Consider the following 21035-nt stretch of genomic DNA (forward strand, 5'->3'; position numbering starts at 1 on the left):
ACCTCACATGTGTGCTTATCTGTGTGCAATGTCCTGCTTACTTGAGGAGTGGTTGTCTTTTCTCATATTGTTGTTTGAATTACATATCCTAGGCAACTCTTTCTGGACCACATATGAATTCTTGAAAAGATATATGTACTACAACACATATCTGCACATACCAAATGTGACTACTCTAAAATTTTTGTTAAATTGGTTTAACTGTTGTGCGAATCATCCTTTATATATTATTTTTCTATAATATACTTCATATGTTACCAACAAAGTAAGAAATATGCCATACAAAATCATCGAATCGCAAGATGAAAGAAAGGGATAAGTTACCAAACAAGAAAATGGACAACTGTTCAAAAAAACAATTGAACTTACTGTATAAGTGATTGTTTGCCATTCAATCTTCTCTTTAGCATATTCCTGTTGTTCTAACTTGAAAATGTGCTTGTTGAAATAGAACTGAAGATTTTCATTTGCATAGTTTATGCATAGTTGTTCAAAGCTGTTCTCCTGGAATACAAATAGTTGCTAGTTTAATAGAAGCCAATACAGTCATCCCAGAGAATTATTCATTTATTCATTCTAACTGGATTACTGTAAGTAGTATGGCACCTAGATATGTAAAAGGGATTTAATTTCTCTGTATCTATTCAAATGAGTTATAGCAAACAGTACTCCATTAAGGTGTATGCAGTCCCGAATATTCACAATAGAAAACTCTCATCCACTTATAACATTTTTCTACAGCTCAATCCATTAAATTAAGAACATAAAAATTAGTTTCAACAATGAGACTGCTATTGTTCGACCTCTGCACTGGAGTTGTTTGTTACAGCTTCAAAGTACAAATGGATGTATATTTTTATCAATAGTTTTCACATGTTTTTCCTCTTATAACTCATTACATTATCCACAAATGTTTATCATAATATCTAAGGATAAATAATATCAAGATTTATTCAGCATACCTTTACAGTTATCAACCAACCTTGAAATCCTCAAATCCAAATATATCGAGAATAGAAATGGCAGCAGTCCGTTTGGTGCCCTTGAAAACAATTTGATTGATTCGAGACACCAACCAGGAGAAAAGTGTGCTGTAAAGAGCTTTTGCAAAGGCATCACGGGCATCTAAAGCCTGGTCAATACTCAGCGGAGTGAAGACACGTTCACCACGAGCTTCCTGCAAATAGTTAAATGTTTGCTGTACCAACTAAAATCAAATTTGTCAATACTGATATTATTTTCTTTTTTTTTATCCATGTGAAAATACTACAAAACAATTTTTATTTAGTTTCGCAAAGTATATTTGTTAAGAATACAGTATTCTTTGTGAATTTTCTTGCTTCCTGAATGCACAACTAGAAATTCCTATTACCAGTTAACCTAACATTAGGTGATAAATATATAGTTTTGTTGCCTAGCAAAAGTTAATTGACTCACAGAAAACAATTATGCCTTCCCTATTACACGTCCTCCCCACAATTACCATCTACTTGAGCAATGTCATTATAAGAGGAACTCCTTCATCAAAGAAAGAAAAACTGAGCATTAAGTTGCCATTGAGAATGAATGAACACGGCTGAGAGAAGCTGGAATCTTATACTCCACATTCATGGGCTTGATGTCTTTTTCCACATTAGATGCAGTTTTGAGTTTCATTTGTAATACCTTTGTCCCCTCCCCATCCCAAAAAAAACTTGCCCCACCCCCTTCATCCACTTCAATTCTTATGTCTTTCATTATTTAGGTTTCTTGGTTGCTTTTTGACCAATATTGCTTTCTTTCATTTTTATCTGTTTCTCCACATTTCAATCTTATCTTTTCCTTTATTCTCAGTCTTTCTTTTTCTCACATCTACTTCACCACTGCCCCCTCTGTCACACCTAGCTTCTCACACTTCCAAACTTGCTGTTATCATTTCATTGCTTATTTCCCTCCCATCTGTCTTTCTGTGTCTTCTTTGACCTGATGCTCTGTATGACTTTACCCGTTTAGTCTTATTTTATTCAACAATTTCACTGTTTGATTAAATTTAAGTTGAGCTGTAACTAACCCAAGGATCTTAATACGTACTTGCAGATATTATAAACCTTCCTTTTTCACCTACAAACTAATCATTATGTACTGTCTTAAACTAGTCACTGACAGGTATGTACTGAAAATATTTTGACGTATGACTGCAAACATTTTATCTTTATGTGGGATCATCTGAAGTTGCATTTTGCATTCTTTCTTTCTTTCTTTTTTTTTTTGCCTTTCCAGACAACAGGGAAATTTGCTGTTGCCACAAATGTTAGATCATAAACTACACATGAATGAAGAAAGAAATTATTGTAATGCTTGTGGACCATTGAATTAAATGAGAGTTACAGATTACAAAGATGACCTTAGTTATTTCCAGTTACATATTTCATCTTTCCACCCACGGTTCACTTTCATAAATCATCAACTAGGCAGTGAGCAGACGTTAATTACCACACTTTGCCTCAGATTTCAATCTGGTTTTATTCATAATAACTGCTTAATTGTTTCCAGTTATTATTTAACAGAAGATATTCTGAACCTGCATCCTGAAGTTAGAAGATAGTTCCATTACAGTAAAGAAAACTGAATTATTGATTTCACATGTGACATAATGGACAAACTTTCACAGTAGCTCATAAAGTACTCCATATATTTACTCTAATTATATGTCTGGCATCCAATAAACTGTAACAGAATTCCTATTTAATAAATGATCTTCCAATATGAGTCACTGGTCAAGAGTTAGAGATCAGACATGTTTCGTTCAGCGTAAGTTCATTCTGCAATGAGTTTTGTTTTAAATTTAATAATGACAGAAGACATATGGTGCTCCTCAACTGATTAACAAAATATTTAAACATGTAGGTTACACAGCAAATCTAACAAGCAATTTGCCCATTTTAGAATGTTAAATGGTATTTCAGCAGTAATGTCTGTGTTGAAAAGAAGAAAAAAGATCATGCTAATTTGCTGATACAGTACCGTAGTTTTAGTAGTGAGTGAGCGTTTGATTCCATCAACACTGAGCTGCAAAAGGTGTCCTGTCCATCGAATTTCAGCATCAGAACCAATCTCGACTCCTTCTGTTCCATGCTTGAGTTGCTTCCGATGAAAGTACACATTCCCTAGGTGCAATACTGCATAGAAAAATGATAAAATTACTAATACATCAGTGTATTTCTCTCTCTCTCTCTCTCTCTCTCTCTCTCTCTCTCTCTCTCTCTCTCTCTCTCTCTCTCTCTCTCTCTCTCTCACACACACACACACAGAGTGACAATAGATCACACAATATGACATTTGACTACAATAATATGTGCAGAACAAACAACACACATTATAAACACATGAAGGATAGAGGATTTACACTACATTCCATTGTATGGAAGGGAAAATGATCCATAAACGAAGAGAGCCTGCAGGTCATAATCAATCATTTGGTGTTACACGTTCTTACAGAGATCTTTTCACCATAAATTGGAAACTGCTATAAATTATACTCGATCTTCTTATAGAGTTTTAAAAATGATGTTTAATAAAAGATAGGCCCATTGTAGAATGCCTGGGCCCTTACAGCAGTCATGGGCTTGGAGGGAGGGAGGGAGGGAGGAGGAGAGAGATGGAGGGGGCTTACAGAAACCTCTTGCTGTGACTCCTTGCTGTGATTCTTCCTTCCCTCCCCCCATCCCACCTCTCCTGTGTGGTGGGCACGCACTCATGAGTGTGTACTGCAAAAGAGTATTCGAAGCTACACAATTTATCATTTTTTCTAGCTATCACTCTGTCTCATATTAAGAAATATATTTTATACAAAAATATATGCACACTGATGTCACTTCAAATTTGGAAGACAGGTGAAAACAGAACAGAAATACCACTTTGGAGTACATCCCCACACAACAGCTATGCAGCATTCTTAATGATCAAATATTTTTCTCATCGAGCAAATTATAGACATAGACCCTCCCAATCACAGACAAACGAGACTGAAAATAATTCAGTTCCATTGAATTTGTACTGAAATATGAAAATCTGATTGAAGAAAGACAAATATTGAGTTTTCATTTGCAGACACATTATGTTAATGTGTGACTAAAGAATAATGTCTGTAAAATTACTGTTGATAGTTAATCTTATACACCAAAGCAATACAGCAAACCAACTACTTTATCTTTTATAGAAATTTTTACCTGAAGCAAGTATCTTGAAAATTGTATCTTGCTCTTCTGAGGAAAGACCCAAAACCTGCATTGCTGACAGAAGTGACTGGAAATCTTCATTGTCTGCCTTGCCATCAATCTCAACATTGCCTCCCTGTAGCAAATATGTAGGTAATTTGATACAACTTTTTATGAACTGCTGTTAATTGAGGATACAATCAAGAGCTCATAATATAATCTGATTACACACATTTTTTAAAATTATTTTGTCATAATAGCAATATTTTAATTCACTGACCTGGTTGAGGTAGAAGTATTTGTCAGGCGAGAGAAGACCATATTTTTCTCGTTGGTCTGATGGAAGTCCACGTAACATCTCATAAAAGACATGATAGTTACGTTCTTCTGGAGCTTGAGTCACTATGCGTGACTTCTCTAGCAGGTACTCAGTGATTTTGGCTCCAATTATTACACCACTGAAATTTTTAATGTTTCGAAAGTTAAATTTGCCACTTATTTCAAATTCAAGATTTAACTATCTGTTACACACTGCAGTACTTGGAAGTACATGAACTGGCTCTGAATGTTACATTACATAGGTCTATATGCTCCTGTTCAGATATTTTTAAATTTTTTCTATTTATTTAACATTTTAATGTGTGACACTTGTGTTTTTGTATGACAGACTGTGCCTTATATTAGTGCAGTTTGAGGGTTTCAGTAAAAGCTAATTCATTACTCAATGTATACCGTGATTCTCCTAGTTATTCTTCTTGCCATGACATACTCTAGTTAATGTTTTTCACAAACGCCCTTACATAAACTGTTGAAGTAAAATGTGCTTGAAAATGAGCATGATGACTGATGCATTACACCTTACAGACTATTCAATGAGCATTAAATAGTCACAGTGGAATTATTCATCTTACACATTAAGAACATGGCTGTGGCACCAGAAAATTGACCTTATTATAAATGTAAATATCTTCTTTTAGAATGACAATAAAATAGGTATTAACATTCAGAAAGTCAGAAAATAAAATCTCAACTTAATCTCATGAAAAGTCAAATAATGAAAGGTAATGCATAGAATTTAGAGATCTTGGAAGTTACAAAAGCTTTAGTGATAGCAAGACAGTATAGTTCAGAAAACAGAGGCTCAAGCATAGAGACATGGAAGAGAAGATGAAAATAATGTCCAAAACAAGGCAAGACTTAGCACATACTGTCACACTTTTTAAAAAAAGCCAAATTTAGAACAAGGAAAGAAAAAAAACAACAGTACAAGCCAAAAGAAACATACATAAGAAGGGACCACTCCCAACAAGGAGAATACACACACAGACTACAGAAACAACATCTGAAACTCATATATAATGATTGGATTAAGTGAAGCAGATCTATGTAATACATTAAACACCAAAATGGAGGATTAGGATGACGTGATCTGAAGCAATTAGCTCCAGACAACACTGATCAACAACATTTTTGTTAAAAAGAATGTGAATGGTATTCTTTGCTAGGCCATGGGTGCTGAATTGGAAAATGAAATTATTTTTTGGCTATCAGACTCAGTTCCCTAGTTACATTATACACTCTATTTATCAAAATCCTTGAAAACACCCATATTGGTTATTATTTTATGCCTTTCACTTTGGAATTCTGGATATTTAACTGTTGCAAAATAATTGAAATAAGTACAAGAAATTTGCATACTTGACTCTCAGTTCGGAAATCCACTTTGAGGAAATTAGGGTGGTTTGGCACACTTGAACGAGTCACACTTGAACATGTAGAATCACACTCTGTTTAATGTCACTTACATCTTAGATTTCAGACATCTGACAATGGCTGGAAATGACTGCTTATCGACTTAAGTTTTTGAAGGTTTGTAATACGTGTTTTCTATTAATTCGTAACACGAAATGCTGTTAATAGCAAAATACCTGTGTAAGTAGTAAAAATTCTTCTCATTATGTCTGTGGAGAGAAACTCTGAAATCACGAAAACAGAAACTTAATCCTCTTATAGAAGTATGCCGTGAACTTCGGAGTAGATTAATGGCCAATGTAAGAACTGCTTCACTCCCCCCCCCTCCCCCACACATGTTGTTCATCCTGTACTACACTCCTGGCTGGTTGGTTAAAAGGTTCACATTGCATATACTTTCCTTTTCCCATGATTTTTAGAGGGGCAGCAAACCACACCATAGACTGTTATTTTTCTCTGACAGAAATAAGTGTCATTTTTGTCATGATATGAGCCCATTATGGACATCACTGTAAATTGGTGAGTCTTGTTAATATTTTCCAGCAAATTAGTCTGAAAGCAATATTTTTCAACAATGAGAACAAATTTCCTTCTGTTCTTATTGGCCGTGAAGTTAATCTGAGGAGGCATATGAGAACATTAAACTGTTGCTCACACATATACAGTAAGAGAATTACAAATTGTCTATATATGGGAGTCTCAATGTAATTAGAATTCTTATTGGCATGCAGATCAGATGTATAAAGCACTGCTGCATTCTATGCGAGTGGAACAGCAGAGACGGAAAAAGAAAATACCAATATGGGGAAAAATGTCTTCTCTGAATGAACTCCTTACTGGACACAAGAATATTGGGGGCCCTTCTCTTGTTTTTCCCGAAAATGTTTACCTAACTCAGCTACACATTAAATTGGGTCTTGTCAAAAACTTTATGAAAACCAAGGACAAAACTTCACATGTCCTCATTAAGCTGGAAAAGAAAGGTGATTTAACATGTCACTTAAACAACATTCCTTGAACCATGATTTGGACTTCTTCTCAGATAAACTTGGTACTGTTAATGACAAACATGGAGGATGGTTCCACCAAGACACTTCTAGGATACTATTCTTTCTTTTCTTTTCTCTTAGGTTACTCACTTCTCTGTGTAGTGAGATGTTTTTCTGTTGTTTACATTTGTAAGTCTTGTTGTGAGAGCATACCATTTTGTCTGAAACTTATAACACAAACACAGCAGTGAACACTTACAAAACCTATTATAACATGAAAATTGAGGCCAATACAGAAATTCTGAACTTAGATCTGTATTCATGAGCCATTTACATCCCAGTTTCTTGTAATTGAAAAGAAGTCTGTCTGTTGTTGATAAGTGTAATTAGTCTTGTCACTCTGGTAAATGCATTAAGTAGTGCTTTTTTAAAACTGCCACTCCTTCTGCATGAGAAACAGAAAATAGTTTCTTGGATAATGCATTTGCTTTGAAAATGTCAAGTTTCTACTATCAACAGCTTTCATTTTCTGTTGGTTAGCTAGCAGTTTTAAGATTTGACTTTCGTATGAAGAGCAAAAATCATTTGTAGTTTATTTTTATTAACTTCTGTAAAAGTTGCTAATGTAGTTCTCAAATATAATATTTCACTTAAACAACATAACTTACTCTTTAAAGTGAACCTCGAGATATTTTCCAAACCGTGATGAGTTGTCATTTCGCACTGTCTTGGCGTTTCCAAAACTCTCAAGCAGTGGTGATGCTTCTAAAATCTGTTCAGTTATCAGATTTGAAGGTGCTTTATTCACAGCAGCTAGATACTGCATAACCAGTTTTGTTGATTCAGTCTTTCCAGAACCACTCTCTCCTGAGATGACTACAACCTGATTTTCAGGTGGCATTCCTTCTTTGTGGAGATGACTGTAAGCTGCAGCGCCAACAGCAAACAGGTGCCTAGAACAACACATGCACATTTAAGTAAACCATAACCCACCTAAGGGTAGATTACAGTACATTTATGTTCTCATGTTTGTGAATTGACAAATGGTGCTGAAATACAGTGTTATTTGTACCTTATTTTGCAACATGGTTCGTTCTCAGCGTTAACTATTTCACATTGTAATAGATGTACATAGAGATTGGTGATAACACTGAGCTATCAGAAAGAATAAATCAAATAAGGCCAAAATTACGGAAACCTGAAGCACTTCGATTCTGTGGCATAAAACCAACATTAGCCAGTTTCATAACGCCACATTTTTTTTTGCTTTATTATCATATGGCCAAAATTACAAAGTCATTTGCTCTCTCATCAGCTAAATAGAAGATTCAATATTAATTACTTTTGGCTCATTAGAGGCGTGACGCAAGCTAGACTGAAATGCGTCTGTGTTTTAAGTTGGCCGGCCGCTTTCTACTCCTTACTTGATAGGAGACGGTAAAACCTGAGAGCTTCGGCCGGTAGTCATTTATTATTGATTGAGGCCAACTTTATCCACTTGACAGTATTGTGTGATGGAGCCATTATTGACTGATGTGTTACTTTGTAGCACGGTATTTTTTCTGTATTTTGTAGTTTCCTTTCCTTGCGATAACAGTGCGTAATACCTGCAGTTGGGACATGTATTTAACATGTCAATACGTAAGACGATTTCAGTTTCGTTTACTAATAACAGTTGTGTGATTTTTTTACTCTAGTGCGTGCTTTCGCGGTAGCACGAAGCTTTCTTCGTCTTGGAGCCGGATGAATTGTACCGTAACTACAATGAAAACAGCATGTATTTCTTAATAATTATGACTTGGTTCAGTACACATTATAAAGCCATATAAAATATCCACTAAATGCTACAGTCGACTATAAACTGATCCAAACGAACTTTGCTTTACTGAACATACCATTTCTATTTCCAGCAAGTTGGTACATCAGCTGTGTTGCGCAAGAAAATTAATTATTGTAAGCACAGTGATCAGTACACAGGAGAGAATTGACAAAGCATATTATTTTTAACGTAGTTACTGAAGCTTAAACCCATTATGAATAAGTTTAAAAGTGTAATATAAAGTGACAATAAATTTACTGTAACGAAATGTGAAATGATATTGAACATATTAAACATATGCTTTGCAACAATAACGCGTGTTCTCCACTGACATTCAAAGCTGGTTACAGAGTTCTAGGAATATCCTGTTCCTTTTTAACAAATTCCTTCATTCCTCTGCACTGTGCGTCTATGTTACCTTATAAAAACAAAACAAAAAAATGATCGATATGCAAATCAGCATACACAGAGAAAAATAATTATTACAAACATTGCATAACGGGTTTTCAACTGTTCTCATTTTTGTTGGTAAAATTGAGCCAAACCAGACAAAACATTTTCAATGTGGTCTAGTGTAGCCTATAGGCCTACTTTATTTACTCGAAAATAATCCTTTAGCGCATCCATTGTTGCATGAAGGTTTCCGTAGCCATTCCCCAAATACTTTGAAGTGAAATTGCACTTGTAAATTTCATGTCTTCCAAAGATAAGCAAGTAGCAAGTTATTGCAAAGTAATAGATGATTTCGTGCAACTGCGTTTTTGTGTTTTGTTTTTGGTCTTGGGAACAATAATTGTATCAAATGTTGGACCATCAATGCGTAAACGGTTATGATAATCTTCTTTTCGTTCAACTACAATTTTGTGGACATATTTTCGTGAGTGAAACAGTTGCTCATCAGTATTCCTTCTTTCTGCTAGCTACAATATAGAGCAGTTATAACAGCACCAGCGTATTCACTGTCCAACATTCCGAGGCAGACTAAATATTGCACAATGGTATTGCACCTTTTTATTGACCAGTCCGTTCATTCTTGGAAAGGAGACTGAGGAGATCTGAGGATCTATTGACTGTGTATTCGATAATGACGTCTCAAAATTCTCAAGCAAGTAGATGATAATTCCTCTCCGGTAAGAAGAAAACTTGTTTTTCTTATTTTCAACTTGGGATCAATTTTAAACTAATTAAATAATTAAGCTTTGAATTCGCCTTTCTGATAGGCGGTTAAAATCTCTCATGTTCTAAGCAAGACTAATAATTATATTTCCAACTCATTGAGAAATTAGCTCTGTTTTTCGTACACAAGTGATGTCTACTTTATGTCATGTAAGAGTTTTAGTATTCTTGTCTGTTTAGCTGGTAAGAGTGTGCTTACATTTGTGTCAGTGTATGAAAGAGAATAACAATTTTAGAGTCCGCTCAAGTTACGGTAACCGATGCGCAGCGACCAATTTTCGTCCAAAGTTCATTCTCAAACGATTTTACAGAAACTATTCGATAAAAAAATCATTTTAACGTTGTTTATAGCATTATATGTCAGCTTCAGATATATGCCCATCATTTCGTTAATGATCACAGTTACAGTGATATTTGCATGTAAACAAGCCATGGCACGAAATTTGAAAAAGTTTACAATAAAGAATAGAGGTCCCTACGATTTTACGTTAGGTGCGTATTACATGATATGTTGCTGTGTATGAAATTTAGCTAACGTATTGAATTTTTCTTTAGACTCAGGTGTAGGTCTTGTCCATCACCAATCTCAAGCCAGAATGAAATATTCACAACATTCGTAATATTTCATATATCGTTGGAGATATCGAAATAAGATTTTGGTAAATGATAGCACGAGAAAAAAAAAGAGCATCTTGAAATACGGTTACTACCCAAAACTTAATTATCCACCGTGTTATTCCACTAACTACAGACTTTTTCGATGAAAGAATGTAATTTTTAAGAGCCATCGGCAGCTGGTAAAACGAAAAATAGTTAGGTTTTGGAACAACATACGTGAAGACATTACAGTTACACATTCCTTTCCGTGCCAAGGATCTGATTTTTGATAAGCTATTGACCTCACTTTTCCTCAGTTCCTCGCTTAATAAATTTAATAAACCACTGTTTCAGGATTCTCTCGCAATTGCGTCTGCAAAACATGTTAGAGAGATTACACTGCGTAAACTCAGTTGTGTTTGTTTCATTTTCTGCAGAAATCTTTTTAGATACTAACCAAAGCTGAGGTGACATCTTTTTGAATGGTCTTTATGCAAGTGTAGACATGGAGGGGCCCCACATAATGTTCACAAAAAATGTGAGCGCAATCTACAGTTAGGAACAGCACTTTTCCTGCAGCGCTCGGCGTTTCCCTTAACAGCGCCTGCCTGTAACCCTCACCACTACCGCTCTCCTCACGCGTGCTTTGCCGATTGGGAATCTACCGACCACGTTATTCTTCGCGCTCTCTTGTCAAGTGGATTAATTAAAAATGTTTTAATTTAAGTTTAATTTAATTAAAATTGCAAAAAGGCTGAAGATAGAACCAACAACTTGTAATCCATTGCGTAGGTAAGTAGTTGCCGGTCAGCCCTTACTTAGCAGTGTCAAATGTCAATAGTACAACTATTGAAATTTTGGCTGAGAGTAAATTTTTTTAACTGAAGCTTTATAAGTAGGTACACTGTTATTAACTTAATTTGGATATTCCTATGTTGGCCTCTGCTAAAACCGTCCACTATCTGACTGACACACACTCACTGAGGTTGAACCTTACCAACTCATTCTTCCACAATCGTCTTGTATAATTATTTTTTTTCCAACTGCTTTCGTTCATCCTCTCTATACGTCCAAACCATCCCAACATAACTTCCTCAATACTCGACATTACATATTTATATTTTATGACGATATTACAACAGGCTTGGAAAGTGAATCAATGTTTCTCTTTCAAAATTTGTTGCAAAAAGAGATTTATTTTCAAATGAAAAAACTTCTTCTAACACTGGAAAAGATTGTGATTCTTTTCCCCTGTAGTTTACGGTTAAGTTGATTAAGAGGGGAAGTAACGTCTACCATGAAATAAAATTTTTGGTTCCATTATCAAAAATGGTTCAAATGGCTCTAAGCACTATGGGACTTAACATCTTAGGTCATCAGTCCCCTAGAACTTAGAACTACTTCAACCTAAGGACATCACACACATCCATGCCCGAGGCCGGATTCGAACCTGCGAGCGTAGCAGTCCCGCGGTTCCGGACTGTAGCGCCTACAACCGCACGGCCACCGGGGCCGGCGGTTCCATTATCGTTCGTTAGTTCTCGATACAGTACACCCAAGCAGAACCTGTTAATAAGAAGGTGGAACACTTCGAAATGTTTCGTCTCGATAACGTATGCAGCAGCAGATGATCTGCATACTCTTCGTTTCAAGTAAAATTTCTTTAAATTGGCGATGATTAAGAGATTTAACTATAATTGCCTTGATAACCTTAATCACACGATCTATAACTTTGCAAACTACTTCTGGAAATTTCTGCACACAAAGCACTTCTTGATGAACGATGCAGTGGTACCCCCATGATGGTATTTTTCTTTCAAAATAAACAGTCATACTCTATGCCCCAACTGTTGAATGTGATATTTTTATTGAGTGGAATATGCAAATTTTCAATTCGTTCAGTTACAGCATTTCTTATATACTCTCCACGTGTTTGACCATTGAGTGGAAATAATCTTAAAGTTCTTCTTTAGGACGTGTAGATGCAATAAACCATAAAAAAGTGAAACTTGCGCTCTATCATTTACGTCACAAGACTCGTCAGCAGCTGTTCGTAAAATTTTCGTAAGATTTTCGTATTGCCGGTTGATGATATTCAAAGACATTTTGACTGTTCTGTCTTTTACTGTTTTAGCAGACAGTGGTAAATCTTCAAATTTTTTAAAGAGTATCTGCTTTGTTCTTAAAATACCGAAACAGTTCTGTGGTTGCATATATAAAACAACTATTTACCGTGTATGTATGGCTTTTCTGTCTTAGCAATCTCTTGGCTAATCACAAAACTTGTAATGTTAACACTATTGGAAGATTGCATCCAGTAATTAAATATAGAACTCGATTTTTTTCTGGACTCTCCTGAAGTTCATCAACTGATTTCTTTCTTGTATCGCCGTCGGAATACACGGATTAGCTAGAACATTATGACCACCGATCTACTATCGATATAAACCCCTCCAGGCGGCAGCAGCGTCACCTGGCGAGGAATGACTGCTAGTCAATCACACGCACGGTGCTTGTAGTATCAGGGGGCGTGCTGTCCGCGTGTAGAGTGGGGATGGCGCGCGATCTATCTGAGTGTGACCGAGGGGAGGTTGTGATGGCCCGGAGGCTCGGCACGAGCATTTCGGAAACTGCACACAACTTGTCGGGTGTTCGAGGACTGCTGTGGTGAGCTTCTTCAACACGTGGCGAAGTTAAGGTGATACCGCGATCAGACGTAGGGTTGGGCGGTCACCCCTCATTACTGATATCGGACGTCGTAGGCTGGGCAGACTGGTAAATCAGAACAGGCGACGAACTGTGGCAGAAACAACATCAGACTTAAATGCTGGCAGGCACAAATGTGTCTCAACACACAGCGCACCAAACGCTGGTAACGATGGGTCTCCGCAGCCGACGATCCACGCATGTGCCAACGTTAAACACCACGACATCGGCAGCTTCGACTGAAATGGGCTCGTGACCATCGGCACTGGACAGTGACAGAGTGTTGCATGAATCTCGATACCTTCTTCATCATGCCGACGGGAGGCCGCGAATTCATCGTCTTACCGGGGAACAGGTCCTTAACACCTGTAGTGCGGGAGGAGATAATCTGACGGCGGATCCATTATGCTCTGAAGAACATACAAGCGGGCATCTATGTGTCCAGGGGAGCTCATGCAAGGCATCATGGCGGCCAAGGAGTATTGTACACTGGTTGCAGACCACGTACACCCATTCAGGACGACCATATTTCCCTCGGCAGCGGCATTTTTCAACAAGATAATGCGCTATGTCGCAAGGCCAGGATTGTGGTTCGAGGTACATAGTGGCGAGTTCCAGTTGATATGCTCGCCTCCGAACTCGCTAGATCTGAACCCGATCTAACACATCTGGGATGTGATGGAACGTGGCGTCAGAGTTCATCGAACCCTTCCCTGGAATTTACGGTAGTTAAGTGACTTGTGTGCAAATGTGGTGCCAACTCCCTCCAGCAACCTACAAAGTCCTCATTGCTTCCGTGCCACAACGGGTCGCCGCCAAAGACGGACATACAGGTAATTAGCTAGATGGTTGTAATGTTCTGGCAGATAAGTGTATTTGGTGCTAAATGGCATGTGTTCCGTTGCGAAATGTCTCTCCATATTTGATTTCTTGTTATGAACCAATTTTCCCTAACAAATGAGAATTTCGAAAGGCCATTTAAGTTTAGAATAAACGCGAAAGTCTTAAGCCGGTCAACTTTAAATTTACGGATTTCGTCTTCCGTTTTTCTTTGCTTTTTCTGTGTAGGCTTGTCAAATAGGAAACCTGCCACTAACACAAAATAATTACAGTTTTAAATTTATGACAAAATACTTGCAGGGTCTGCAGCTAGTTGGAAAAATAAGGTGACTTGTGGCGTAGTCTTGAAGGAGAACCAAAGTGTGTAGGACAGATGCAGTTGGAACTGCCAACGGTAGTGATCCAGATTTTAACTACAGTTGTAGTCTTTCGCACATAGGCCACCAAGTTTCAATCGCACAGACATCCCTGCCCGCACGTGGTATTTTCTAGAAGAGCCACACTGAAGGCGCGAAAGAGGCGCTTGTGGCTCGTGAGCCACTTTTTTGCGACTACTGAACGTGAGTCATTAAAGTGATAGACCAGGATGACGCTCGATTTTGGAACTGATGTTTATTATTTTTCAATAAAATAGCAAAAACAAATTACAAAACTGACTTTATACCTTTATCGTATACCCTTAAGATGGTATTAATTTTAAGTGAGAAAGTTGCACCCCCACGAAGTCGACGAAAGACCTTCGCGGAGTGGGAGAGCGGTTGGTGGGAGTTCTGAACACCACAATTTTCAACCTAGAACAAAACTTAGAAAACTTTTTTGAAAATGATGATATCGTCGAACGTAGTACGTAGGGATATGTTAAAAAATAATGGTTTTTGACAAAATGGCGGCACTCTGAAATAAAAGTCGATTTTTTCGGCAAGAATGTCTTTATAAACCTGTACCAAAAGACGGAAATTAAAATATATCGCGAAAATCCTAGGTACTACAGTAGAAATAACGCCGACTCACAAGCTAAAAAATGGATACTGTAATTGCATGTGTATTTCACGAGTTATAGCTACCGACAACTTGAAACATTTGTTTTGAAAACAAAGTATCAACTTGTGTTTTTTCAAATATTGAAATTGAACAAACCTTTAATCGGCAATGCCAGCACCGTGCAGTTGGTCTTTTTTCCGCCGATGTCGCAGCACTACTGTTTTGACGAAATTTATCGATTAACCCGCTTACCAATCGAAGCGTTTTTTGCACTATTGGAATTATTTTTCGAATCTTTTCTATACGTGCAAATACGTTTGTCTGTCATTTTCAAGCACTAACGTTTTACTTCGAAGAAAAAAAAAGCAAGCGAAATGACAAGCATGTGCTTTCAGATTCTTTACCACAAGCGAATAATGAGAAATCTAGTTGAGAATAGTTCTGCAGTTGACACTAATTCCCTCTATGATACTACCCTAAATTAAGAAGATCCCTATTACGTCAGTAACTATTACAGTATACATCGGATGCATTGTGCGGTTGTATACGCCAGACGCCCATATAGTAAACAGCGGTTTTAATATATTTTAACATTAATGGGCACACTTTATAAGATGGAATCTTAAAAACAGACTCTACAGGGAACATTTTTAGCCAACTAAAAATTTAAGCTAAATAAAATTTGTAGCCTAGACTACCCCCTTAAGCCATTGTTGCTCTCTGTTCAAGAAACATGGAACCTAAGTGATATAGACCTGTAAGACGAAACTAATGTGTCGTTTGTCTTTGCGAGACTACAACAGACAAATCAAGGGAAAAAGTAAACATTCTCTAACAGTTTGACGCAAAACGCAGGTACCTGACAATGTTTTAAACATTTTCAAGCTAAAATGATTCTATTATATCACCCAGTGCCTGAGGGTTAAGTTCATAACGTGAGAGAAGAGCTATATTTTCTCCGATAAGCTCTACGCGAAATCAGTACATTATGAGACGCTATCATGCGGGTATTAACCTCTCTAATGTTATCAGATTTCAGATAAACGAACAAGGGCAACACTGTATTGTCACTCCATTTTGGGGCAAAGGAAGATTTGCTCGCCACGAAACAGTACCATTTATAAATCTGTTGCAAAGCGAATTACATCAAGGTCAAAGGATATCAGGCAAAGTTTCTGCATTCACCAAACTTCGTTTAGATCGTCTTATCGTTGCCTTTTGGGTTGTTTCGGCGTAAATATACTGCCATTTTTAAGTCTTCGGAAAATGTTTTAGGAAACGAATACTTTTTGAACATCACTTGTCCTAGCTTTTTGAATTTGTAGCATACAAATGGGCTCTTCGTTTTACATTTTATTTAGGAAACAACCAGTCCACTTGCTTTGCAATATGTTTCTGCGGGCCACGACTGAATTTTCCTTTCAGCCATTCCTGGTGTCGGCATCTCACTGACACAATCAGATGTAAGGTTCCGAATAACAACCTTTTTTTATAAAAAAAACTTATACTGTTCTTCTTCAGAGTCTCAAGTTGGTCACCATTCTCTTGAAAAAGTGCAACGCACCGCCACCTGAAGAAAGGCCTAGTAACATCTGTGAAGATATCACATTGTGGATACGTTCACCAATTTTCGTAAATCAAAGTAGAAACGTAATGAAACTCAGGCTCAAGAGACATTCGGAATTCTGAAATGGAAAAGTTTAGGAATCTTCTTCGTATATGAAGAGTTTTAGGCTATCTAAAGCAAAAAAAGTGGACATTTTGTACGGCGAACTCAGAAGGTTCTCATTTATAGTTTTAAATGGACCTGAGATAGGCGTTACATTCAGAATACAGCGTTAATTCTTGTCGATGGCTGAAGTTAATGTTCGAGGTGCTAATGAATAGTCCGACATTCTGTATCATACGGAAGGCCAACGGCTTGCGACAGTGGTAGTATCTGTTGCCGTCAGATCACTGAGGTTCGACGCTGTCGGACTTGTCTTGGCTAGCAGTTGGATGGGTGACCGTCCGGATCTGCCGAGCGCTGTTGACAAGCAGGATGCACGTAGGCCTTGTGAGATCAATTGAGGAGCTACTTGACTGAGAAGCACCGGCTCCGTTCACGAAAACTGATTAGGGCCAGGAGAGCGGTGTTCTGACCATATGCCCTTCCATATTCGCATCCAGTAATGCCTGTCGGCTGAGGATAACGCGGCGGTCGGTCGGTTGGACCTTCCAAGCTCTGTTCGGACGGAGTTTAGTTTAATTTTTTATATCATACTGAAACACTGGGAGTGCTGTCTTCTTTCATAATAATCTTGGTGCTTAGGAACAATCCGCTACTTTTCTACTTAATAACGACATGCTGCGAATGTATGTACACACCGACATGCACGACACTACTCGTGACCTAAGTAGACCTCTCTCGACAGAGTATATGTTTATCGGCGTCCCAGATCGATACTCTGCACTGCTATACTGGTATCGATGGAGTAATTGCTCAGTCCTCACTTAAAACCTGGAGACAACACTAAAACGTCGCAAGTCCCGCACTACTAACGGTTGCTGTATACTAATCTCATTGCAACCAGTAAAGTCTCGAGCTTCTCCCACTGCACAGGAAAGATACAACCGTAACAGTCTCCGTTACGTCCAAACTGACTCTTAGCGACTCCATCTGCAATTATTGCATATTAAAAGTCTGAGGATGCGAATTGAGAGATATGAAGATCCGAAATTTGTACCAAACTACACTGCTGGCCATTAAAATTGCTACTCCAAGAAGAAATGTAGATGATAAAAGGGTATTCATTGGACAAATATATTATACTAGAACTGACATGTGATTACATTTTCACGCAATTTGGGTGCATAGATCCTGAGAAATCAGTACCCAGAACAACCACCTCTGGCCGTAATAACGGCCTAGATACGCCTGGGCATTGAGTCAAACAGAGCTTGGATGGCGTGTACAGGTACAGCTGCCCATGCAGCTTCAACACGATGCCACAGTTCATCATGAGTAGTGACTGGCGTATTGTGACGAGACAGTTGCTCGGCCACCATTGACCAGACATTTTCAATTGGTGAGAGATCTGGAGAATGTGCTGGCCAGGGCAGCAGTCGAACATTTTCTGTATCCAGAAAGGCCCGTACAGGACCTCCAACATGCTGTCGTGCATTATCCTGCTGAAATGTAGGGTTTCGCAGGGATCTAATGAAGGGTAGAGCCACGGGTCGTAACACATCTGAAATGTAACGTCCACTGTTCAAAGTGGCGTCAATGCGAACAAGAGGTGACCGAGACGTGTAACCAATGGCACCCCATACCATCACGCCGTGTGATACGCCAGTATGGCGATGACGAATACACGCTTCCAATGTGCGTTCACCGCGATGCCGCCAAACACGGATGCGACCATCATGATGCTGTAAACAGAACCTGGATTCATCCGAAAAAATGACGTTTCGCCATTCGCGCACCCAGGTTCGTCGTTGTGTACACCATAGCAGGTGCTCCTGTCTGACGCAGCGTCAACGGTAACCGCAGCCATGGTCTCCGAGCTGATAGTCCATGCTGCTGCAAACGTCGTCGAACTGTTCGTCCAGATGGTTGTTGTCTTGCAAACGTCCCCATCATTTGACTCAGGGATCGAGACGTGGCTGCACGATCCGTTACAGCCATGCGGATAAGATGCCTGTCATCTCGACTGCTAGTGATACGAGGCCGTTGGGATTCAGGAGGGCTTTCCATATTACCCTCCTGAACCCACCGATTCCCTATTCTGCTTACAGTCATTGGATCTCGACCAACGCGAGCAGCAATGTCGCGATACGATAAACCGCAATCGCGATAGGTTACAATCCGACCTTTATCAAAGTCGGAAACGTGATGGTAGGCATTTCTTCTCCTCTTTACACGACGCATCACAACAACGTTTTACCAGGCAACGCCGGTCAACTGCTGTTTGTGTATGAGAAATCGGTTGGAAGCTTTCCTCATGTCAGCACGTTGTAGGCGTCGCACCGGCGCCAATCTTGTGTGAATGCTCTGAAAAGCTAATCATTTGCATATCACAACATCTTCTTCCTGTCGGTTAAATTTCGCGTCTGTAGTACGTCATCTTCGTGGTGTAGCAAGTTTAATGGCCAGTAGTGTGTATAAGCGGAGTAGAGACGAATGGGAAACGATTCTAGCGACGATACAGGCCAAAAATGAGGAAACCCACTGACATAAGCCACTTTTACGAAGGACAGGTTTTTATGGCCCGTGCCTGGGAACGAGCATCTCGGAAATGGGGACGCCGGTCGGCTGCTCGCTTGCTATTGTCGTGAACATTTACGGAAAGAAACTGAAGGGCAGCGAAACCGCGAGTAGGTGACAAAGTGTTGGACGTCCATGCTTCGACACTGAAGTGGACGTCAGAGTCTTGTCCACTCTGTGAAGCAGGATTAGCGGCTATCTGTGGCAGACCTGGCGACAGAGTATACTGGTACAGGCACAAGTGTTTTGGAGTGAAAATTTTTGAACAATCTACGCAGCAGACGAACCACAGCTGTTCCCATGTTCGCCCAAAAAAAATGGTTAAAATGGCTCAGAGATCATCAGTCCCCTAGACTTAGAACTACGTAAGCCTACCTAACCTAAGGACATCAGACACATCCATGCCCGAGGCAGGATTCGAACCTGCGACCGTAGCAGCAGCGCGGTTCCGGACTGATGCGCCTAGAACCGCTCGGCCACAACATGTTCACCCAGTACGTCGTCAATTATGGTTTCAGTGCGCACGGAATCATCGAGATTCGACCGTGGAACAGTGAAAATTGTCGCCTGGTAGGATTAATGATGTTTCTTGTTACATCATGTCGATGGTTGTGTCCAGGTACGGTGTCAGCTAGGTGCACGGCTGCTTGAAACAAGTACCGCACGACGGACCTAGGTCGGTGGGAGCAGTAATATACTATAGGGTACATCCATCTGGGCTTCATGGAACTATGGTAGTAGCCGAAAGAACCATGGCAGCGGTGAACTACGTGTATGTGATTGCACACCACATGCATCCCTTCATGCTTGATGACTTCTCTGACGACGATGGCACCTTCCAGCAGGTAACTGTTCGTATCACAACATCAGAACCGTGCCACAGTGGTTTGAGAGACATGATAGTCAGCTCACATTGATATATTGGGCTACAAATTCACCTAATCTGAACCCGATGGAAAACATTTGGGATGTTATCGGGCGCCAGCAAAGCGTCAACAAACCACCGCACCTAAGAGTAAACATATTTCTCCGGAATCCTACCAAGGACTTTCGAATCCATGTCACATATTGTTGTATTGCGCTTCAAAGGTGGACCAACAGACTGTGAAACAGGTGGTCGTAATGTTGGGTTTATCGGTGCCTATTCGACGTTAAGAAACTTCTCTTCCTCAGAAATGCTTTTCTTGCTTCTGCTGTTCCGCATTTGCACCATCACTACTTCCGCCAACACCAGTTATTTTGAATATTTCTCGGGTATTCAGCCGGGTGGCGATGTTCAGAATGCGCAAGCCGACTTTTTGCAGTTATCAGGCGTTCCTGCGACTGGTTGTTTTCCGCTGGGCGCCGCCTTTATATCCCCCTTCCCTCCCCTCCCACATCCACCGTGAGGGGGACTATTTTCCGTCAGAAAAATTTTACAAAAGGGGATCCATACAGCAGAACTGCATGCCCACGGGAGAATTAACGGCTATAACTGCCCCTTCCTCTCAGCGGTACCAACATAGCAAGCCTTTGGTAGCTAAATGTCACGAGGGCTGCCCACAAAGTAATGTACCGCATTTTTTTTTTCTCAGCCGCAAACAATGCTACGAGTGCGAAACGTTACGAATGTATTACAAGGGTTGTCCACAAAGTAAGTTCCGATCGGTTGCGGAATGGAAACCACTGGAAAAAATCCGGTAAAGCTTTGCATACATGTCTTGGGCAGTGTCTCTAGTATGCCCGTCGATTGT

The 21035-nt window shown here is 39.2% G+C and overlaps 1 protein-coding gene across 8 annotated transcripts in view; it reads right to left on the minus strand.

Moving 5' to 3' along the window:
• The window catches only part of LOC126324633 (unconventional myosin-XV), a 921967-nt gene that overhangs the window by 375742 nt on the left and 525190 nt on the right, over window positions 1-21035 (minus strand). For all 8 annotated transcript variants that reach the window (XM_049995079.1, XM_049995082.1, XM_049995077.1 and 5 more), the window contains 6 exons: window positions 7606-7890; window positions 4477-4654; window positions 4209-4332; window positions 3004-3158; window positions 983-1177; window positions 370-504 (listed from right to left, as the gene is read on the minus strand). In XM_049995079.1, the coding sequence (XP_049851036.1) occupies window positions 370-504; window positions 983-1177; window positions 3004-3158; window positions 4209-4332; window positions 4477-4654; window positions 7606-7890 (1072 nt within the window). The remainder of the gene's footprint in view (window positions 1-369; window positions 505-982; window positions 1178-3003; window positions 3159-4208; window positions 4333-4476; window positions 4655-7605; window positions 7891-21035) is intronic.

The sequence above is a fragment of the Schistocerca gregaria genome, chromosome 2 (genome assembly GCF_023897955.1).
Source record: "Schistocerca gregaria isolate iqSchGreg1 chromosome 2, iqSchGreg1.2, whole genome shotgun sequence".
Taxonomy (NCBI): Eukaryota; Metazoa; Arthropoda; class Insecta; order Orthoptera; family Acrididae; genus Schistocerca; species Schistocerca gregaria.